The sequence below is a fragment of the Phasianus colchicus genome, chromosome 5 (genome assembly GCF_987193195.1).
Source record: "Phasianus colchicus chromosome 5, bPhaCol1.hap1.1, whole genome shotgun sequence".
In the NCBI taxonomy this organism is placed as follows: Eukaryota; Metazoa; Chordata; class Aves; order Galliformes; family Phasianidae; genus Phasianus; species Phasianus colchicus.
In genome coordinates this window covers 32,537,144-32,561,662 of record NC_143440.1, presented here as the reverse complement: position 1 = coordinate 32,561,662, position 24,519 = coordinate 32,537,144, and the positions used below count along the sequence as shown (strand labels likewise).

At 32.7% G+C, this 24,519-nt stretch overlaps 1 protein-coding gene and 1 long non-coding RNA gene across 7 annotated transcripts in view; one reads left to right on the top strand and one right to left on the bottom strand.

Moving 5' to 3' along the window:
• The window catches only part of CDIN1 (CDAN1 interacting nuclease 1), a 114,222-nt gene that overhangs the window by 62,287 nt on the left and 27,416 nt on the right, over positions 1-24,519 (top strand). Inside the window, exon 11 of one of the 6 annotated variants that reach the window (XM_031593738.2) lies at positions 23,063-24,311. The exons of the other annotated variants lie outside the window; for them this stretch is intronic. Within the exon in view, the coding sequence (XP_031449598.2) occupies positions 23,063-23,069 (7 nt within the window). The 3' untranslated portion in view covers positions 23,070-24,311. Of the gene's footprint in view, positions 1-23,062; positions 24,312-24,519 lie in introns of those variants that run through there. 6 annotated transcript variants of the gene reach the window in all.
• LOC149917835 (uncharacterized) overlaps positions 5,937-24,519 on the bottom strand; it is an 83,034-nt gene continuing 64,451 nt past the window's right edge. Inside the window, exon 3 of the long non-coding RNA XR_016466943.1 lies at positions 5,937-6,062. This is a non-coding gene — a long non-coding RNA (uncharacterized LOC149917835). The remainder of the gene's footprint in view (positions 6,063-24,519) is intronic.

The following is a 24,519-nucleotide window of genomic DNA, read 5'->3' as shown; positions in this document are numbered from 1 at the left end:
ATTTCTCATTCAGATTAGACAAGCATCTATGTTTCTGTACAATAAGAGCTGACAGCATAGATCCTGCTATGCTTGCCAAAGGCCTGGTTGCAGACACTCCACTATGTCAAAGAATGTCAACCCCCCACAGACCTTACCTTTCAGAATTCCTTGTAATTTTTAATTGACATTTACATCTGACATTTTCAATGTATTTCTTAGTGTTGAATCTTTATCTACATAGTAATAGTTAAAACCAAAGCAAAGCAAAAAGAATCTCTTCCTATAAACTATGATATCACATATTTTTTATTTAACAAGGCCAGGTTGCGAGCTGAAACTCAAGAATGACCAACTCCTCCTTGCTTCATGTAACTCAGTAACTCTATATTTGCTAGTCTAATCTATCTCAAATGGCAATTGAGGAGAGAAGTAGGAGTATAAAGAGAAATTTAACTTTTAGTACTAGTGAACAAAGCACAGATTTATTATTATTACTCTACATCTGGCACATAAAGGATATAGGGATTTCTGGTAACATTTTAATTTTTCCTTTTGAGTCTGTTACTTGAACACTGAAAGTGGTATCTTCATACCTATGTTCATGCTACGTGTACATGCAAACAACATAATGTTGAAAATGAAAGTAAGCTGGCAGGCATCTAATTTAGCTGCATGTTGCAAAATCTGTTGTGCTTTATTCCTTTTGGAAATCTGAAGTTTTCACTTGGTTTAAAATAACAGAAACCTAATAAATTAGTGTGAGTATTATTATCTATCTCTAAGTTAAAATGAAGAACTATAGTTGATCATAAATGTCACAAAGCAAAGAAATAGAAGAAGCATTTTGTCACAAATAATGGTGTTTTCTTCTAATTAGTTAATTTACATTTTACAAATTAAGGACAAGATTCGGGCAGAAGATAATCTAGTAGCATATCATACTTTACTGACCTGTATTTGTATATGCCAAATTTAAGTTAATTAGAAATGTAGATGCTGTTTGTTTTATCTGTCAAAAAGCTCATCTTAAAAAAAAATTCTAGACACAATTTTCCCCCCAACATTTATCATCTAAATAATAGTCTTGCCAAGATGGCAGCCTCATAATAAACTCTTTTCAGTGAAGTGATGAGTAATGAAGCTTGCTTGTGAAGGCAGCGAAAAATGTTGTCTAGCCAAATGTGTGAATATGATGGCTAGAGAATCAGTGGACTTTCTCAGTCATCAATCTTTTTAGTAGCCTCTTATACATCTGAATATTTTGATAGATGATCTAATAATTGAGTTATCTATCTTTCTAACTATCAGAGTTGCATAAAAATTATTCTCACATGCTATTGAATATTAAATATATTGGGTATCCAGTAAATTTTTCAGAAAAGGTTCAAGAGGTGGAGGAATTTAGTTGTGTCTTAAGCACACTTTATTATATTGAATGATAAACTACTATATCTTGATATAAAACCATTTGTACTACTATAGGAAAAAAGTAAACATTGTCAATAGCCAATTAAGTGTAGGATTCACAGTAAATAAACCATGTAAAAACAGGAGACTGGTAAGAGTAGTACACAATCTAAGAGAAATCTGAGGTATAAAATGAGTAGGTTCAGTAGTCCCTGACTGGTTAATGGGCAGCACTCACATTTACACAGTTGCACAAATTCCTTATTTCTAGGAAATCTTGGCTTAGAGGAAGAGAAATACAGTTGTACTGTGGAGTCCCAGATTACCTTTCAGCCTCTGTGAAAGTAGTTTCTCCTGGTTAAAGATGCATCTAAGAAGCACATAATGAAACTGTTCATATCCTGTTTATGCTGGGAGATTATAATGTAGATTCAGGTATCTGCTTTCCCAAGGGAGTAATCTTGCATTATAAGAGGCACACAGGGTATATGGATAAGTTGCATTAAATACATCATCAGATGTGTCTTACTAGGGTTTCTGAGCAGCAGAGCAAAACAATTGTTGGTGCCAATGTATTTTTTTTAAACACTGCAGTTCAAACAGACATTTATATTGCTCTTGACTTCAAATGCATTTCCACTCAAAGGTTTAGGAAAAAAATCACTTTAACAAAAAAAAAAAAAAAAAAGCATGCAAAATATCTTAATTTTTAATATCACATTTCCCTCTCACAGTTTGATTTATATTTGGTTGCATACTTATAAAATGTTGCTTCCTATAAATTTTTGAAAATTGTATGTGGAGGATTTTTCTATTTAAAAAAAAACAGCAATTAGTATGGATTGTAGATGGGGGTTTTTTTATTTTTTTTTTTTCATTTATGTGTATTTTATTTGTAAGTTTCATAATTATAGCAGAAAATGTAAAAACAAGTATGTTTATCAATAGTTCTCCAGTTAGCAAAGTGAGTTTTCACTTTCAAAACTAGAGTGACTAGAGTATCTTTCTGAGGAGTTACTCACTCATTGTCTAATTATAATGGAAAAGGAGAAAGGGAGAGATTGATCTCAAGGAGCAGGATGTCACCATCGTTTGACAAGTACTTTTGTGAAAGTATCCTTGGGCCTCACTGGACCTTGCCACTGCATGCAGATCTACAAATTGAACAAAGTCTTGCCTGTCTTACTAACAGCTGCTGTGATTCTCATACTTAGTAAGTAAAGTTGTTGATGCTTGAGAGTTCTTGTTAAGCAGGTGCAAAAGTGGTTTGATACATTTTGGGTAAAAATAAAGCTAGGCAATGACATAAAATGACTGCAGTATCAAAAATATGAAAGCTAGCAATAAAAATTGGATCTGAAGCTCAAAACTCATCTTTTAATATTTCATCTTACATCTCCACATCTTTGTTTTCAGTGGTGCTTACATTAATTTTATGCAACTTTAAATGACTTTAAATTTCATTTAAGCATAATTTAAACCGAGAAATAAGGAAGTAAAAAACAAATTAGAAGAAAAGGTAAAATGTTTCACTCTTGTTACTTGGGGAGTTTTAATACAAAAAAAGCTAAAATTGTTTCTGAGTGTATAAATTAATAAGCAGTTAACTGCGCATTTGATTAAAGCTAGTGTTTGATTTTGTGGCTTCTTCTTGCATAAAGTAAATTGGCTTTATTTTAGTTAATATTTGAAGTATGACTACTTAAGAACATACCAATCTCCTGAGTATACATAGTGCATTATACAAACTTATTTATATATTTATGTGTGTAATTTTATAATGTATGTATGTCAATTAGGAAAAGAGATCTTCATTTCCATTCATTAATCAAAATAGCAAGAACCTGTATTCCTTCTGGTTTGTCATTTGTTTAGTGCTCTCTCATCCATCACAAGACTTTGATATGAACATCAAGTAATCATGTCCTTTTATTTCAAATGATAAATATGCTTTTGTCATGAGTACTTACAGACATCCCAAGATTTACATCTAAATTGTCAAAAGTCTAACTTCACAGTGTCTCTGATGTGTGACTTTTTTAATGAAATAAATAACTTTTTTTTAACTTGTCATGAATAGGACTTACATATTAAAGTTACAAGGCTATGTTAGCTGTGATGCTGAAAAAAAATTCTCCTTCCTCCAGTGTTTTTCTAGGGTTTGTTGTTTATCATGAAGGTACAATCAGCTGCACAAGAGCCTCTGCGGACATTCTTATTTGCTGGCTCCAAGCCTGTCTGATCAGGTTTCATTATTTAGGTCTGATGTCTAGTTAGCTTGTATCAAAACTAATACCATCTGAAGTACCAGGCTTCCAGTGGTCACATAGCTAACATGAAAATTTCTTCAATCTAACTAATATTATTAAAGACAGTATCTCTTTAAACTTGAGCTTTGTTTCAGTGTCTATATCAATTACATCTTGCAAGTGCATTTCCTTGAATGTTTCACTCCTTGTTTCTGTAGATTAAAAACATCTGAATTAAATGATATTCTGCACATTTTTAAATTAAAAAGTGAAAATGCAGACGTTTATTTTACTACCATTCTTACTGTGTACTGATACTACTGAGATAGAAAGCACTGCTATATTCCTGGCTTCTTCTCATTGTTAATATAATATAGTTAAGTTGAAATGTTTTTGAAAGTAGACATCTAGACTGATTTTATCAACTATTTTATCGCTTGATTGTGTGTGTCATGTAAATATGTAATTTAATTTTAGTTCCTAAAGAAAGCAGGCTTTCCTTAAGGTATTTGGGTTCACTGGTGCATGATAAAACATTATTTTTTGCATTTCTTTTTTACTTTTGCATTTGTTTTGTCCTGGGTGTATCATGGCTACACTCATTTTGTGGTATAGTACTGAAATTGAATCTTTGATATTTGCAGTTTTAAGATACTTCAATTTATAGTCTTTGACATTTACAAGACAGTTCCGGTAAGAGTTTAGTGAGGAATTCCACAAAATGATTTAAGGAACCATGGTCATGATCAGCTTACAATAATAGAGTACATATAGTACACACTAATATTAGTTTATCAATTTTTTGTTTTTATTCCTACCTCAGATATGTTGATCACAATGTTTTTCATTTATTCAACAGCATTAATTTGAACCCAAGTTCATTTAAATAATAAAATAATGTAAAATAGATCATTTTATTTTACTAATGTCTGACTTCTGAATATTTCTCTTTATCTGGAATGCAGTAATTACTTGATTTTAAAATAATAAATAGGATGCATATTTCAGGCTCTGAGTAGAAGAGTAATTTTGAAAGTATGTTCTCATTTATTTGTTTCAAAAGAAGTAATACATCCTTCACAACACAGCTCAATAGCTTACGTGAGATTTTGTGACATGCAAAGGATGCATGTGGGTTTTTGAGGCACTGAAACTGTAACCTAACTTGAAGAAGACAATAGTGGTAGTGAGCTTCTGTCCAGAGTTAATCAGCTGCAGAATTTGTAAACTGCGTATGTGTCAAAGTTGAAAATGTTAGCACTCTGATAGAAGCTTGAAAAGGTTAGACCTGATAAAAGCCATCAGCAGTTAAAGAATGTGATTTATGGGAATGTAATGACACAAAATGCCTCATTTATCACTCATATATAGATAGGTTAAGGTTTCTGTGTCATACTTTAAAAACTTGACCACTTAGAATTGTCAAAATAGGTACTTAATTGCCCATCATACATTTCATTTTAAATTTCCTCTGCTTGAATTTTCCTGATTTTACTGTTGTTCTTCTCATATGGTTCTTTTTAAAGTCATTAATATTTCATATTTATTTTGTATTAGTTTCAAATTGTATGCTCAGTGCTCTGTTAGAACTTTTCTTAAGGTAAAGCTGTTTACTTGGACACTATCCAAATCTTTGTTGATTTACAATGTAATTCAGCCTAACTGTAAGGAAAATAACTGAAGGTTTCAATTTCTTTTGTTTTATACCACTAATTCTCATCAAGAGTTTACAGCTTTCTAATTCAATCCGTACATTTCCCCTCCAAATTGAAATCCGAGATTTAAAAGTGAGATCCATCAGTTGGTTTCCAGTTGCAGTCACTTAAGTTACTGTTTAACTCCATACAAATTAAATTTAATCCAAAACTACCAGTACTGTTAAATGACCCTAAAGCAAAATAAAAATGGTAGGACAAATGCACAGTAGTATGTTGTACTTTTCCTGATTTCATTTGAGGATAACAACTAGCAAGTCCCTTAGATTTGAGGCTGTTTCTTTTTTTAACTGTCCACATCATAAAGCTAAACAAAATAAATGTAAATATGGATAAACTGTCATTAAGAAATTATCTTTAAGAATATTTATAAAACAAAGCAATTACTTTAAAGATATGGCATAAATATTAAAATATATTCAGCTGCAGAAAGAAAAAGTGTGCTAATAAAGTTTGAAAGATTTCTTTTTCTTTAGCAGCTTATCTTTTTTTAAACTACTTAATCCTCTTAGTTCTTGATTTTATACAGAGAATTCTGAACAAAATAATTTTAATTTTTAATATCAAAAAACCTTACCTTATTGTTAGCTTTCACAATTTATGGGCACGGTTGTAGAGCATTCTGTTTGTTCAGCGATGACCTTCCAGGTTCGATTTAAAAAGAAGTCAGAAGCATTTGTCATGTGTGCTCGATCTTGTCCAGAGGTACCTATTGTAATTATAAAGGACTAATAAGGTTGTTTATAATATAACATTCTGACAACTCTGGAAAATCTTCTGGAGAGCAACTTTTTTTTTCATGTCGATCTTAAAAAAAAAAAAAAATCCTGTAATCTTCTTGCTTTATGCTGCACTATGGTTTTAAATTTGTAGTTAAGAAAGCATAAAAAACTTCTACCTCAAAAAACTTGACTTAGTTTTAAAAGATGAGCTGTATGATTTGCTCATTAATAACAGTAATAGTGAGCTATAACACCAATACATCCTATATTTAATTGGTGTATATAAAATTGATGTACTTAGAAAGAATAAATTCCTTTCACAGTATTAAAACAATACTTAACATGTCTGTTGCAAAAATGTGTGACACATGAACATAAGAAAATTGAGTTTCTTAGAAAAAATCCTAAAAAAATCTTTATTCTAAGCATAAGTAGAGTACTGCTGTAAGTAAGTGGATGCTATTACAGTGATATTTTACATTATAAATCAAGATTTTTACAATCATCTTATGATTATTTTTCCCTTCATATGTCTGTCTCACTTCTTTTCTTCCCTTTTTTCATCTATTTCAGCGTCATCCAGCAATACTACTTTTTTATAGGCATATATATATATGGTAAACAAAAACATACTAAAACAGTGGAATCTGATTGTTTGACAGAAATGTTTACCTCTCTTGTAGGGTATGTAACAGCACTATAGTATTGTCAGGTTGCCATACATCACTTAAATATCCTTAGACAGCAAAAACAAAATCCTGACAATTCAGTAATCTCATCATGTGATTTCAATGAGACTTTTCTCATATCTACAATTGAGACAAATTTATGTTGTATGTATTTATGGTTGTTAAACTTAAAATTGTCTCATTGCATTAATTTTTAACATTGTGCTCTCTTAATGACTATGAAGAAATGTATTAAAATGCCTTAATTATAGGGCTAGAAGAAGAGAAAGCACAAGTCTTTTTAGCATATGATCTTTCAATTGTTCACTAAAGGATAAAGAGGGCATTCAAGCGTGGTTTAGATAACTGTCAGCAATAATAAAATGCAAGGTAGTTTGTAGACCCTTCAAAGACCTTTCAGGGAAATACATTTAATTAAAAAACAATAAAATGGACGTCTCATCTGAAAGAAATTCAAAATGTTATAAAATTTCAGGATGTAACTGTGTTATGAGTAATGTATGCTTCCAAGCATGAAGAAAAATAGCTGTGAAAATATTCTGCTGTCCTAACAGCAGTGATAGCATTTTTTTGTGTGTATATATGTGTCCTTTAGCTTTTAACTTACTACCATATTAAAGCATATTTCAGATTCTCTTAAATGAGTGATTTTGCCTTTTCTTCTGTTGCTTGGGGTTTTTTGTTGTGGTTTTTGTTGCTGTTGTTAGTTTGTTTTCCTTTGTTTTTAAAAAAGATTTTTTTGTTTTCTCTGTTTTGGTTTTTTTTTGTTTTTGTTTTTGTTGTTTTTGAAAAGGTGAATGGCTTCTTAATGTAAAACTGCACTTATCAGTTACCCACAGAATAATATAAATAACCTATTAGTCAAAATTCTCTATAGTTATCATAGTTATATACTATGATAATATGTTTCAGAGTATATTTCTAATTTCTTTTTTGTTTTGTTTTCTTCTCATTCCACTTGCCATTGGTGTTCTTGTTTGTGGGGTATGTTGAAAAGGTTAATTAAGCATTTGTTCTGCGCTATTGAATTATACCACTATTGTCAAACTGAAGGCAACTTAAGTTATGCATAATAATGGTTTATAAACACCATTGGCTGTGTCTTTTGAGTACTTTTCCTTCCTTGCTTAGCCTTGTGCTTTCCTGAGAAGATTTTTGTAAGTTTTTTTCTCCCACCCTGCTGCATATGCATCAAGAGAATTGACCAATTAGTTTTTCATAGCCAAGTATCAAATGAGTCTGCATGCAACTTGCCTTTGCACAGTAGATTATTAGACAACTTCACTAAAGAGTTTTTTCAGGAAATACTAAAGAAATGAGTTTTATAGTTGTAATTGCTGACTCAAGAACATTATGAAATATGTTTGTAACAAGAACATAACTACAATATTCTTCGATATCTTCTGGAAAACTGTTTGCCTCATTAATTCAAATCATTGTTGTCTTTGTCACTGACCAGCAGATCATAGAGATGGAAATTCATTCCTTTTCTTGGAGCTGGAGATTTGTCTTTTAAAAAAAGTGAGATTTGTTTTCTGCTTGCACACATGAACTTGCAGAAGGAGGAAGTGCTACTTTTAAATGCTGCCTTAGAATATATACCTTGAGCTGGAGCATAAATTAATAGCACAACCTCTGTATCATACAGTGGGTGATCACCTTATGAGAAGAACACTGGAAAACATAATGATATGTGGAATTGTTCTGCATAAAATGCCTCACTATCTTCTTTGCTAAGCTTTCTGAGACTTGAGGACTCCAAACTCCAGCTATGAGAGCATTACAGAGTATCTGCACAATTCAGTTTGGCAATTTTTTTGAATATGGTGTGCAGTTTTGGGGAAAGAAGTGTCTCACATCACGCTGTCACCAAAATCTCTTCAGTTTTTACCTGGTTGTGACCTTTTTTTCTCACTCACCCCTCATCATATGGCAGCACTGCTAGGTGTGATAATGTTTCTTTAGCAAGTACAATCTAATATTCTTCAAACTGCAGCTCATGAGTTCCTGCAGAATCATTACATTTTCAATCACTATTGGATAGCAATAGAAGAAGCTCGAGTCAAAATTTTGAGTCTGGTTGCTTTTCCTTTCTACTAGTGGACTGTTCTCTGCTCACCAGCCTTTTGTGTAAATGGACTTTTATGATAATCCTGTATTAATTCCTTTATTAAAGGGATTTTCATCATCAGTATATATCCACTACCACTACACAATGCAACATTCATGAGAGAAATGTGCAAATACATTATCACAGGACTGAAGGCTCAATCTGAATTCCTGCAGACAGACCTTAGATCCTTGCGTATATGCCCAGTACTTAGTATATCAAATTGAAAAGGTGTTTTCTTAAAACTCAGGGTAAAAGACACTAGAGATATGAATGTATCCATTCATACATAAAAGAGTATTCTTTCTTGAAAACCTTTCATGAAAAATCTATCTATTTTATGAAGAATCTCTTTTATGAAAAATCCATCTTTCTGTAGCAGAAGTGTAAACCTAAGCACAGATATTCTTCTAACCCTCATTTTCTTATCACTGTTTATAGTGTGTCAGGGAAGGAAAAAAAGAAGCCAGGAGTACTGCCTGTTCTTTGGCATAAAACGTTATGAAAATAACATAAAGTTCCAAATGTTTTTTGTCCCATATTATGAAGATAAAGGATAGGTTCTAGGAAAAATACAAATCATGTCAAACTACTTCTTAAATCTTTCTGCTCTGCAAAATGTCCACGGGAACAAGTTCAGAGAGAACAGCCTGTGTTACACTACTGTGGAAAAGAGTTTTCCATTTCTAAATGCACACCACACTGTGTTTTGTGTCCTACTTTCTGGGCCCTTCCCTGTAAAATCATCGTGTGGAGCTCTGCATATTAATACCCTCGTCTGTTGATTTATTTTAAATAAAGCTTAATTTCCACAAGCCTCTGTTCCTCTCCCTTTTTTGAACAGTTCTCCAAATTAGGTGTGTAATGGGCACAGTGGGAGAATCCCCTTCATGTGCACATCTCTGGGAGACATGTGGATCACAATGTAGAGCCTATCTCAAAATGTATATATTTGTATCTGAGCATACATGTATATGTCTGAATTACAAAATGGTAATTAAAATGTGATATTTACATACATAATTCTGTGAAGTCATCACAGCCATTTTGGAGCATACCAATATCATAAAAGTTTAAAGTTGTGCTTTGTTTCTGACATTAATATTTCTTATATCTTTTCTGTTTTACTTTCCCTGATTTTCCTCATACACACTAGTGACTGTACTTGAACTGAAACTAGTAGAAAACAAACTTCTTAACAATGGAATGTGTTAAGATTTTTTGGTTAATTGCAGACAAGATGAAAAAAGCTGTTGACATCATTGAATATTGTTGTACCTATGGAGAAATGAGTGGCTGTCATGGAACAAATGTAGTAAAAATACATTATCACCTTCTACACAGAATGTCTGTCTAGTAGAGGTCTTGTTTTGTCTGAAGTCACTGAAAGAAACTTCCCCTGTCCTAAGAGCGAATAAAAGAAAAGCTGCCATCAATAGAAATGAGACCTGTGTAATAATATACTCCTTTACATTAAATGATAAGCTACAGCATAAAACCCACAATCCAAGACACTAACTTGCAGTGAGTCCAGTGAGGGGCCTCAAATATGATGAATAGGTGGAAGCATCTGTTGTTGGAGAGTGAGAGAGTTTGCACTGTGTAGTCAAGAAGAGCAAGGGAATCTTATCAATGTGTATAAATAGCTGCAGAGAGGGAATAAAAAACATGGAATCAGACTCTTTCTAGTGGTGTCCTGTGACGGATCAAATGATATAATATGCAGCAAATTCTATTTAATCATCTTGTGAGAGCCATCAAACACTGGAACAGGTTGTTCAGTGAGATTGTAGTCTTTGACCTTGAAGATTCTCATAACATGGCTGGACAAAGCCCTGAGCAACCTGCTGTAGTTCATTGAGCTTTGAATAGGACTAGACACTCTCCAGAGGTCCCTTTTAACCTCAGCTATGCAGTGATTCTGTGTGATTTCATTTATCGTTATCTGTATAAATTAAAAATGAGTCACAGAGGAAGCAGTGTCAAAGTAAGTTGAAGAAAGGGAAATCTGAAGAGCTTCAGTCCAGTAGACTTTGCTGCTATTACATTTAACATATGATTTCTTAGACTAGAAAATCCTTCCTTCAATTCTCAGGGTGAGAGAGAAAATTAGGCTGAAGAAGGCCAGGAAAGAAATTTTATCTAGCTGTTAATGTTTTTCTGAAAACTAATGATAAGTGCTAATCTTCAATATAATATCAAAAACTGAAATTATAACTTGAAAAGGAAGAAAATTAGGGAAGAATGATTGAAGGAAAGTAGTAAGAATCAGGTTTCTTGATTCTGTTGATCTGGAGTTTGGGGATCAGTTCACAGAAGAGTACACAAATGTAGACATACCAAGTTAGCAGTAACTGCTGACAGATCCTAATATGTTAAAGGTTGTAATCTTTTGAAAGAAGTTGGTTGGCTTTCCTGTTGGCCCTCCTATCAACTTTAACCTCCAACCTTCCCCGGCATGTATCACTACAAATAAAACTGCTGAGGTTTGACAAGAGGATATAAAGTCAGTAGGCCATCGCACAGAGATCTCTACATGATTTTCTTTAACCTTAAGCTTAAATGAACACTGCTTTAAGTCAGGGTTTTTAATAAGAAGTCATAAACACTCACCCATATCACTTTAGTTTAATAATTACTGTTTTAACAAAGAAGAGAAGAAATACACATAGTAAATTATGTTTGACAACTGGAATTTGGTGGTTTTGTTACTGGTTGTCTTTGACCATTATATGAATTGCTGTTCTCAATTTTAACGTATACTTTTTCATTCAAGCTGCATATGATATTGATATAAACATGGCATTTGTTTGCAGTGTTATGAGTGAATTTTTAGTTCTTGATTAAGACAAACCAGATGACAAAAATAACTTCTGTATTTGTATTTGCTATTGTCAGAATAATAAATACTTGAATCTGTAGTCACCTGTGATGATTTTACATTTTCCTTTCTCTATAATGTTTTTTGTGACTTTACATGATACCTTTTAACAAACTATGTAAGCCATACTTACTAAAGGTTTCTTTTTTTGTTTATTATTCCCCTCCTAAAAGATGCCTGAATAGTGTTTTCTTTTTGCCATGGAGTGACCATCCATGGTATTAACTCTTGCAAAATCTGTATTCTTACAAACAACTTACTAACATTGGCTATGTAACTTAAAATTGTAGTGCTATCCTAAAATTAAATTTCTTTCTAGTTTAAAACCATACCAATTTAAAATCAGGACTCCTGTTCTTCAGTCTGTTATGTCTGTGAAAAATATTGTGGCATTGTAAGAATTCTTTTTATGCTTTTTGTTTCTCTTATGTTGCCTTCTTTTACACTTGTCCCTATTTTTCGAAAGCAGTTATTTTTTGGGGCTGTGTAAGCAATCTTTTCTTTCTCAAATCCTTTGTTTCTTGGCCTACATTCTAATCTTTGTATGAGCCCTTCGTCTCCTCAAAAAGTGTACTTCTTGTGCCTTACAAGTCCTCTTTTCAATTATTAGAAAAGTACCTTGCTGCAGCTGATGAGATACATAGATCTTCCCTTTAATGATGCTTTCTATGCATTTTCAAGTTTTCTTCAAAACTGCAACTACCAGAGACTAGGGATCGCCTTTTTTTTCCCTAAATATTTTGCAGTACACTAGTCAGATCTCAATAAGCTACACATCTTTATTTTCTGCTTTTTTTTATCCATTTTTCCATAACACTTTAAATTGTCTTCATTCTTAATTTACTAAAAATATGCTTATTACAGACATGCCTTACAGTTGTAGATGCAATATGTTATTGTCTATAATCTCAGCCCATGTTTTTCATCTGTGCTTGTTCTGTATTTAAGTGGTCCATAGAAAGTAGTTAAGGGTAGCAAGCCTTTTGTGTGTCAGTTTATGTACATTACATATCCTGGAAAACTGCTAAGCATTTGCAAGTTGTATGAGCTAAATACTGATTTATGCACCTATAAAGAGGAGGAATGCATAGCAGATGCCTCTTGGATTTCTGATTTTACGTATGTAAAACAGTGGATGTTGCTGTTCGTCAAACCAGAATTGTATGTTAATTTTGAAAGTTAGTCTCCCACCAAGTCCGTAGTCTGCATAATTTAATATTATATCACTGATTTAGCTGAAAATGTCTTGTGAAAGAATTTAGTCTTTTAACCACTTAGTGCCTTTTATCCACTAAGAATCTCTTTTGAATACAAACAGAATACTAATTCAGGTGAGATTACTTCTGATTTCCTCTGTGAGGACAATCAGAAATATGCATGTCACCTTAACATTTACCCCCACCATCTTCTAAGAGTGCATAGGAAGTCACTCACATGCCTTCTACCTGAGGAAAAAGGTGAGATGATTTGGCAAATGACTTCAAACATTAGTATGTTAAAGTGAAAATTGTTGACTTATTTCTTTCCTCTTTGAGACCACCTATATTACTTTCAGAAGAACGTAATGCAGTGCACCAGCAAAACCCAGAGTATAAAGAACTTTATAGTATTAAAGCTTATTCTAGCAGAGATTTCCCATATTTTTAATGTAAATAGTAATGGCTACCTCATTACTTATCAGAAAATGGCTTGTGCTTCTCAAAGTTACAGGCTAGTCACAAGAGACATGGGCATGAATATCTGTCATGGTACTAGGAGAGGATTACCAGTTGTATTAAGCTGTTATTCAGTGAAAACTGCTGTTTGGACTCTTTCAGTGTAAGAATTTATCAATGGTGGTGAAATTATGATGAAGTCAGAATATTCTGTTATGGCTTTGGTATCATTCTGAAGTAGCAGTTATTGTATGTAGAAGTAGCAGAACTAAAATATGAGTATGAAACTATTAATTGAGGGGTGATTAAGATAGTGCGTGATATCCATAGGAGATGTTCAGAAAGCTTTGTAATGGGTACAATAGCAATGATTAGAAGAAGGAATGCTGATCCCTTCATGCATGAAATAGTTTATCCTGCTATGGAGCCCAGGAAACTAATACAGCTTCTGTGGAACAAAGACATAGAGGCTTACTTTGACCAGATTAAGACATTTTCTAGAAATGCTTTTCTTTTTTCCTTTTTGTTTTCAATGAATCAGGAAACAAGAAAATGAACAGTTACATCAGAAAAGGCAAATGGTAAATAGAATTATTTTAAAGTTACTCTCATCAAAACAGATCTGTGATTATTCTTGCCTTTAAGAATGTACATTTTAACTGTTTAAAATTATGAAAATAGTTAAATCAACATTTTTCATTGTTTAAAATGTATTTTAATGACTTAAAAATGCTTGTGAATCAGGAAATTTGAACACAAATTAATCTGATATTGATAACAAGCATGGAAATAGATCAGCAAAATGTAGGGTAGCTGTTGCACATATAACATTTATAAATACTTATATGCACCTGAGAATTGTAAAGATTCTTACTTTTCAAAATGTTTATGCTATTTCAATTTACTCTTTTATGGAAATACTTCGCTATATTTCACTATCAAAAGAGTTTTTAATAAAAGAAAATACCATGAATATACCTTGGGATAATAAACAATTCCTCAGCAGTTTTTGCATTTCTTGAATGGGTTTTATATGTTGTTTTTTTTCTTTCAAACATTGTTTGCTAGAAATTCTTTTTGTAAATCCTATTATATTTTGCTTATATCAGACTGAAAAAAAATTGAATATACTGTGTAATTGAAAATGTTATCATTCTGAATGGCTGATGTTTTCCACTGGCTGTGAATACCAAGTTGAACGTTCAACTGTTATCCATGTGTGGCAGTGAATAGTTGTGTATTTTTAACTTAGAACGTAATACTAGTATTATTTTGCCATGAATTATTTTATGCAAAAAAATATAACATATTAGCATTTACTTACTGGTAACTATTGAAATTTTAATTGTCTTCTGAACTGAAGCCTATGGGCCAAAGGAGCAGAAACAGCAGGTGGGGAAAAAGTGTTCGTACTTTAATAGGCCAGTATTTTTGCCATTTCTTTTTTATATTTTTTTCCTACAGTTAATGGAAGAGAGAGTAGTTTAACTGAGTTTTTAAAGCTGTTTCTGAGGTAAAGAAACTCCACCTTTAAATATTTTCCTTAATCCTAGGTAATACAGTTTCTTAAAGAGTAAGTGTTCAGAGAAATAGTAATAATTGTGAAGAGAAGCCTTTATAAACTGATTTTTTAAAATAATCCTTTTCATACTCTTCTTTTATAATTACTTTTGAAAATGCGGAACTTTCAAGTTGGTTTTACATGGTGCCTAATTACACTATAACTGTTATTATCCCAAATTTCTAGGAAAACATAAAGAGAATTTCAATGTAATTTTATACTTACTTATAAGTTATGAAAAAGATTGTTTGCTCTTATTTATGAGATATAAATACATATACTTATAAATATAAATACTTATTCTATACAAATATTTATATTATACAAATACTTGAAATGCTTGTCAAAGGAATCACTAATTGCCTTAAATTAAAAAGACTTTGAAAAGATATATGAAGGGTTTTATTTTGTTGTTGTGTTGGTTTGGGGTTTCTTTTGTGTGTTTTTTTTAGTGTTGTTTTTTTTAATGCAGAGTAATTAATCCAGCATGGAAGACAAAATTAAGAACAGTTAATTTAGTTCTTTTATATCATTGTATATCAATTTTATGATATAATCATTTCTATGATGTGAATATATTTTTTAAAATATGTTTTTCCTCAAAGGAATATGAATTCAAAATAACATCTCTACTTTGCTTTTATTTATGTAAATTTTGAAAGTTAAATATTCCTGTGAGTTTAAGGGCTGATTGTTTTTTCTTCTTGTCCGCATTTCCACAATGGTAGTATTACAAGATTAAATTGCTTACAATGATAGGGAGACTCTGATTGCCCCATATGATGGGGTTCTAGGGATTTTGTTTTTATTCAAGTACTTTTCATTCAAGTCATGATACATGTTAACTCTCAGACATGAAGATATTTTTTGTAAATATATCCAGTAGGGAAAAATCACTTTTTAAGAGGAAAAAATACCTTCTGGTTTTATGACATGCTTCATCTGGTCATGACTTACAAACTGATAAGCTCATGCTGTTAATGAATTGGAAGAGCAAAGAAACCTGTAAAAAAGTGTATAGCAATGTTTAAATACAGACCAATATAACATGCAAAGCTATATTTTGCAAGTATAGAAATAAAGACAGACATTGGGGAAAGAAGAGAAGGAAGAGGGGAAAAATGAAAGCAGTAAGTATATGCATTTCCATTTCTATTGTCAACATGAATTTAAACTTATTCTATTACAAAACTTGCAATAAGCTGTCAAATAGTAGTCCCCTTCAATGCAAGGTAATTCACTCCTGTGATCTGTATTTTCTGTAATCTAGGTATTTTATGTGAATTAATACCTGCACAAGAGAAATTTTGAGGGTCTATTCCACAATTACCAATCTATTCATGATTAGAGATTAAGCTTTCCAAAGTTCAAGGTTTGTTTGTTTGTTTTCCTTTTTAAACATCGCCACTAATAGAATTTCATTTGAATATAGAAGGAACAAGGAATGTATTTTTCACGTGAAAAACACGTTTTTCTCCACTTTCAAAATAAAACATTAACAGGACAAAGACATACATAGCTTTTACTTGCTCTGCAGCCTGCAGAAGTTGTTGGGGGTAGAGGAATAAATAGTATGGAAACGACAATTTTTATGTCATCCTCTAAATGAACGTCATTGCTTTGCTAGAGACAATGAATAGTTAGTCACTGACTACACGGGACTCTGATTTCTTGTGTCAGTGAATCCTAATGTAATCCTTCCTGCTTTGTGGCATCGTATTTGCCAGCCTTGGCTTTAGAAGTGTGAAATATTACTTAAAGATAATTTGAATTACAAGTTCACAAGAAACCTTTTAACATACAGAAAAATTATCGTAGGCGATAGTGTATGGGATTGACTGTTTTTCATAGTCAGAGCTTTGTTACAGATTAAATCTTTTGTTGCATCCACAAATTGCAGGCTTCTTAAAAAACATCTCTGGAACTTTTTCATTGTAAATACACTGTTGTAATTCAACTGACAGCATATGATTTCATCAATCCAAATCTTGGTGACATCAAAACTATAACTGAAGGAAAGGCACTTGTGCAAACTATGAATTCAAGGCCTTGAAGTGACTGTCTATTGCTTTGTTTCATTTGTCGTTTGCAAAAAAGACTAGATATTCAATGCAAAATATTGCATCAGCAAATTTTAAACTTAAAAGGTTACTGTGGAAGCGTTAACTCAAGTATTTTGCAGATGTTTCTGGAAATAGTTATGTCATGTCTTGACTAATCATCCAAGTACTGTATGCAATGGAGGCAAATTAATGTTCTGACAACTCGTGGATCCAGTTCAACATGGACAGACTGGATTAAGTTCAAAATTGAAAGTGTTTGCCCATGATTGTTGTACTTAAGACATTTATATACACACTGTGGAATTTCTGAACTTAGCTAACAGAAGTGCTAATGGGAATAATGTTCTAATTGTGTCTTTTAATCCTGCTGATAAAAAGACAAAATATCCCTATTGTCATAGTCTTTACTATATTGCCTAGTAGATGTAGCTCTTGAGGATGCATGTTTTAATGTGTCTAGAGATTTTGAAAGTGTAGATGAGATGGATGTTTAATTATGAAGATACTGAGCAAACAGAATAGATTATGGAACAGGAAATTGTAAAAAATGGTAAGCTCTATTTTTTCTCTTTTCCAGGGTGCAACTAGTGCAGGTTAGCAGTGGAGGAAGGGGTTCCTTCTTAAGATATGTGAATACTCCATATGCAGTTCTTAACCTCAATGGCTGAACTGATTTTCTGTTTTAAAATTTGAAGTTACAGGAGATATAACTTCAAAGTGAATCAAAGCTATGTTTATCCCTCTTATATGTCAGAGTTTAAGTGCAATGTTTTATGTATACAGTCATCATGACAGTTAAAAAGGCTATAAAGAAAAGCAATTATATAATTGCTTTAAAGAATTAAGTAGCACGGATAAAGGCTTTTAGAAACTACAGAGCAGTTTTAATAATTATATCACCTGAAGTCAAGCTGCAAAATTATGTCCTAATTATTTGCAATGAGTAATTATCTATAAAGTTATAAGCTCTGAAAGATTTTATGGGAGAGTGGGGGAATTCTTTGATTATTTTTTTCTTGCATACACACTAAAACAACACCCCATCATTTTCTATTTTAGCAGTTTCCACAACTTAAACATTAAATTCTTATTGTTGCTTTCTGTTATATTAGTAGTGTGTGTTTTGCAATTCTAATCTTCACGTTTTTCTTTCTTTATCACCGAAGTAGGCCTTTTGAAGCCAGGGAATTTTTCATAGCAATATTGACAGTGTTCGCATTTGCATGATGACAGCCAAGGAATGGAGCAGTAATTTTTGAAATTGCAGAAGTATTTAGAACACTGATAAAAGCTGAAATATATTTTTGATGGATTGAAGTTAAGCATACATGATTTTTCCTGCTGTCAAAAGGCTCTGAATTTAGTGAATATTTGCCTGCTGTGAGAATGCAAGATTAACATCACAACCATCACCCGGGCACCCAAACCCTGCAATTTAATAGCTTTTTAGGTTCTTTCCTTTTTCTAAACAGCAATTAATCTCATTTTAGTACAATTTTCTCGTTTCTGAAGTCGCTCATTGAATCGCTGTTTTGTTCATATTTGGCTTCAGCTCCTCTGCATAGTCATTAAAGTCCCAATTAATGTCACCTTTAGCTGAAGAGTACTCATTTTTATTGAGAAAATGACAGTTGCTGCCATGAGTAGTGCAGTGTAATATACATTAATTGCCCTGTAACACTGGTAATTACGAGTTTTTCAAGCCTCTCAGTAAACTGTCATGCCTAGACAAGACTGTGCTAAAATAGATTACTCATTAGGGAGACCTGTCCTGTTTTCTGGTGGGTTCTTAGTGTTGGTTTAAAAAAAATCTTGAGTTTGAACAAATAGTTGCCAAAAGCAATTTCCTACAACAACATGTCTGTGTTCAGTTTTCCAGCCATCACTTAAGCCTGTGGTCAGCAAACAGACAGGGTGCTGTGGACTCTAGAGATGTCAAGATTTCAGTGTTTATTTACGTGGATCACAAAGATAACCTTAGCAATTCATAATTCAGTGTTTAATATGGATGTTATTAAAGCCACCCCTTTTAGTGTTGTGTTTATAACAAGTCTACTTGATGTTTTAGAACAGCAGTCAATACTATCAATATTCCGTGCCTAGAAAGACTTCAACACAGCACTACCAACTATCCAGTGAGTTTCAATTACTAAATCCATTATCAAACAATTCTTACATAGGAACAGCAGGGATTATGCTGTACGTTATGTGGAATATTTAGCAGCTATTTTAGGATTTGTATAGTGTGGCAAGGTCTATCTGAAAAAAAAAAAAAAATTTAGAAACCATCAGTGGGAAGACTGGTCAATACTATGACACCCTCTGAAAATCAGACTTTTATTATGTATATTGTTAGAAGACCCACCTGCTGATGGACTTGGAATATGGTGCGAGGCAAGTATTTTTAATTTCAGAAGGAATATATTTCATTGCTTTCTCTTCTGTCTCTCCCACATTTTGTGTTTGTTTTTAAGGACAAAATAGTCTTCTTTACAGCTCATTGCAGCACTGAACTGAAAAAAGAAAACCTTTGTTTTATCTCTGTTATAACACCCGCTTTAGGCAATCTGCTCTTTCGTGCTCTCTCTAAATGAATTTTGTCACAGCCTTTCATATTCTCTTGCTGTGATGAGCTAATGAAAGTAGATAGTACAATTTGTGCTGACCAGGTAGCAACTGCCAGCTTGCAGCTGAGGATAGTTTAAAGAAATAAATAAAATATAGCATTATATCACTGATTTATCCATTACATGACATTAATAGTGAGAAACCTTGGTGTGTTTATCTGTTTGTATTGGTGTGCATTTATCGAATTGTTTATGACAAGACTAATTGGGGTAATTGTAGACACTGAAATTACCTGTCAGCTATATGTAACCACACTCCCTTTCTTTCTGACAAATGATGACAACTGAGGGACCCCGTAGCATTACTCATGATGGCTTTTCGAGTGGTAATAAGGACAATAGGGGCCCTGGCTAATTTGACATGGACAGCCTTCACAACAAGAAGCCAGCTAAATGACTTGTCAGTAGGGGAAAGAAGTCAGAAAAGTAATGGAGTCCCCCATGGCGCTCTGACAGGGAGATGAGGCAATTTCAACGGAAAGTGAAAAGGCTTCAGTTTGTCAAGTATTTAGAACAATCAGAGAACAGCTAGAGGCTGGAACCTGACAATAAATTTGTGAACCATGGTAGCAGTTTCATATAGGTCAGTTATTTCATAATGGCTGTGAAGCTTTCAGAGGTTTCCGCTTTCGTAGCATACTTCACATCAGCCAACTGGTGCTTTGTCACCTTAAATTTGTGCTTCACTTTACACAGTAGGAATAATGGTTAAGGTTACAGAGGAGCGGCAGTGTAAGACAGCATGATGTGCAGACACCAATCTATTGAAAAATAAACAAAAATTTAGATAGTAATGGTGTGATTGCATCCGTTACAAGCTAGCAGTGTTAACAGGTTCTTTATTATTTTGTCCTGCACCCTTTATATGGGTAAGTAATGTACTGTATCTATCCTGGACAAAACTAATAGAACTTAACTCCCTATTCCTAAACTTTCACCCTACTGTACATAGTTAGAATTCCCTAAGTTTCTTTTCCTTCTGTTTGCTCATGAAATATATTCTAATCTACAATTATGACACCTATGGAGACACTCTTAACACTTTACACAAAAGGAGAATCTGTGATGTTTTTGAGTGCTCAGTTGAAGATGATGTTCTTAAGATGATTTACTTTTTTCAAAGGAAAAAAAAAAAAAACGACCTTCCAGAATTAAATACCAGCTCTGTATCCCTGTGGCTTCAAGAGTCTGCTGGGGTTTTTTTGTTTTGTTTTGATTTAATCTAGTTCTTACCTTTTTATTTGCATTGAGATAAAAAGTCAACATACGATTAAAGCTTCAGTTCAGTATTGCACTCTGCCTTCTGAATTCCTGACACAGACTCCTGAATTCCAAGTGTTTATGGATTGAGCACACTTTTAGTTAGAAGTATCAGCTTGTTGTTTTTGGCAGTGATTGTTTTGAATCCTTAGAAAGTAGGATTGAATATTTTCATTTTAATGTTTTACTAATGGTCTGATTCCTTCATTTTACCAAATTTTAAAGCTAATGCAGCAGCTGTTTGTTTGTGTACCATGTGGATTCTAGCTTTTTAGATAAGCCCTTCAAGATGTCTCATTGCATGACCAACACATTTCTTGACCTGATCTTACTAAATTTAGTCACATAAGCATTTTTTCTTCCCCTTCTCAGTCATTTGGATGTATAGCACAGTTTTTTCTTACATAGAGGTCATAGAATAGAAGCTTTCTTGTGCCATATTTAAAAAGTAATACTGCTTTGTTTATATGAATCCCGCTCCCCCACACCACTCCCATCAATCACCCTTTCCTCATTTTTTTGAGAGTTATGCTCTTACTCTGTGAGTCACATCAGTCAGATTTGAATGAATCTTAATTTAGGCCAGCCAAGACCTGCGTCCTTGATTCCCAATACTGGAAAAATTCAATTTAGTGTTTTTTTCAAGGAAATACTTGAATACTTGTCTTTCTGCAAGATGAGTCAATGAGTCAGGTGTTATAAATGTAGTGTTCCTTCTCTGAAAAAAACAAGCAAACAAAACAAGAACAAACAAAAAAAAACATGTGAAGTATCATTTAAACACAGTCTATCTGTACCCAAATCTCCTTAATTGTTTGCACATCTTGCACATGTTCATCTAAGTTCACCAAATACTGTACTGATTGTTTTCTAATATGTTTCTCCAGCAGAATTAAAGGTGAGGTGGCACCAAGGTCTCTTCTCCTTGAATAAAGTATAAGCTTCCCCTTTTTTGCCTGAAAAAGGGCTTTTGAGATATTCACATTCAATTCTCTTCAGAGCATTACAAGATCAGGGTCAAGACCAAGAATTGCTAGGATGTGCCATCTTGTCTGTACTCTTCCTTCATTACTTGTGGAATCATGAGGGTGTGAGTGGGGTAGAATCTGCTCCTTTAGGCTTTTTTGGTGCAACTGTCATAGTAGTTTGCTGCACCACTGTTCGTTCATGTAATAGTTCATTGCTAGTAATTGCCTTTAATACTTCCACTGACCTTATTAGCTCATCTTATCTCATCTCAGCTTTCCGAGAAATCTGAGAGTGACAGTTGTTTTTTTTATCACCTCCCTCCTTACTTCCATATACCCTAATGTGTTTTGGTGCTTAAATATTATTATCCAGACTTTGATCAAATCAAGAAGCGGATATAGTCAATTTTTACTCCTTGCTATGTGTACTCCTGCTGAAGTCAACAGTGGCATCCGAGTGGTTGAAATTCCAACTACATTTATTCCTTCCTTTCTTGAAATATTTAAACTTAAAAAAAAATTGACTATCTACTAAATACAAAATCATTCATAAAGAGCAAATGTAAATATGGTAGACGTGTAATAACCTTATAGCAAAATATGGACGAATTCATACCTGGCAGCAGAAAGACAGATATAGCCCACAATCATTCTAATGCATGCTGTACAAGTGCCAGATGTTATCTTAAAGCTTAATATTCTGCTTGAAATCTGTATTTTTCCAGTGGTTAAAACATAATTTGTTGCTATAACCTTTTCCATGTTGTGACCATTTCCATTTTGTTTGAGAATCAATAACTTAATTTAAAAAAATGACACGATAAAGGAAGATGAAGAAATCAAAATAAACTCAATGTTTAGGAAAATGGCTTTCTTTGAAAAAAAAAAAAAATGTGGTTAAAGTATCTTATTTTTAAAGTATCTTTATATAGGTAGTATTTCAATGACACTGAGTTTGAGAAGTTGCTTCACAATGTAGGAGAGATACCTCAGTCTTCTAGTTATGCTGGTTGGAAATAGACCTTCATAACAACTCTAACATCTTTCTTTCATTAAGAGATTTTGTTATTAAGTTTGATTTAGGAGGTATTTGAGGTCTTTTTATCACACATAGTACAAGTCTTCAAGAAGATTTTTTGTTTCCAAAGCAAATGCCTATTTTATTTATTGCAGAAGATAACAGAGCTTTGACAGAAGTTGTGCCTTGTGGCAAGAAGTCTGTTTCTGGAGGAATGAGGACAATCTAGTTGTGCTTGAGGAAATGGAAGAATATTTCCTTCTACAGTGGATTAATTCTGCTGTTTATTTATTTTTTAAAAAAAGACTTAAAAATAAAAATAACTCTAAAAAAAAGCCAAGAGTCTTTATAATTGTATCTAGACTAAATTGAATGATTTTTGTAGCAACTTAAATTCAATAATTTTATTCATCAATAAAATTGAATCTATATACATTTGTAAAAAGGAAAAAGCTGAGTAAACTCTGAGAGGTATTAAATAGATATGTCAAAATTTTGCATCTAATGTGACTGTTTTCCATTACTAGACCTTTGAATACTTGCCATGTTTCTGTATTGCTGCGTAATTATATCTTTTTCATAAATATTGTCACAATATAATATTGTATAGGTCTACTGTTACAATATTCTAAAATTTGATGTGAAATCAGTGCGGAAAATGCTCAAATAAAGCTTCACTTCTTTTTCTTTTTCTTTTTCTTTTTTTTTTCATTTAGAGATATGCAGGAATTAGTACAAATATGTTTTTTTATTTCCTCTCTAGAAGTTGAACCAATACGGCCAATAACTGTCTCAGTGCCTGCATTTGGTAAACGTAGAAAGAAGTGCAAAACAGAATCACTTATACCAAAACTGCGAGTAAATCTGTATCAATTATATTTCTATTTCAGCAGGTAATGCCACAAATTTAGGGAATGTTTATGTTGTAATTCTACATTTGCCTTAATATTGAGCATTCTGCAAATATAAAATCCTTTCCGTCTACTATCCCCCCATCACTTAGAATTAATGAAATTTCACTGAATAATAAAAGATTATAGATATGATGGCTACTTTTTTTTAAGTTCAGAGCCAATAAGAAAATGTTTTTGCAGAAGTACAATACCATAATCTTAAATGCAGAGTTCCTTTTATACTGTGAAATGCCAACTAAATTCCTGCAACGTTTACTTTAGTTTATTACGAGAAAACAGTCATTGCCTGTGACATTAGCAGGTATAAATAACTGATGATAAATTTGGAACACTTTGTAGGTTGAAATATAAGTGGCTTTACACAGAGAAGGAGCAAACATATGATAAAGTTATATATGTATATGTTTATAATGCTTTTATGTTTTCACTAACAATTTTGACTGCAAAATAAATTCAAATTATGTGAACTGCACTTGCCCATTATGTAGTCTTAATATTCTTTCAACCATCTATTCCAATAGATATGATAACTTTCATTTGTTTTTCCAATATTTTTTTCCTTCTCTGAAAAAGAAATAGGTGTACCGTGAAGTTAATGGACAGTGACACTGTAAAAACAGGAACAGCATCTTCCAAATGCAAGGGAAAAAAACCCAACAGTAACAAAAGTTAGTTTTTATGTTTGGACATGGAATAGG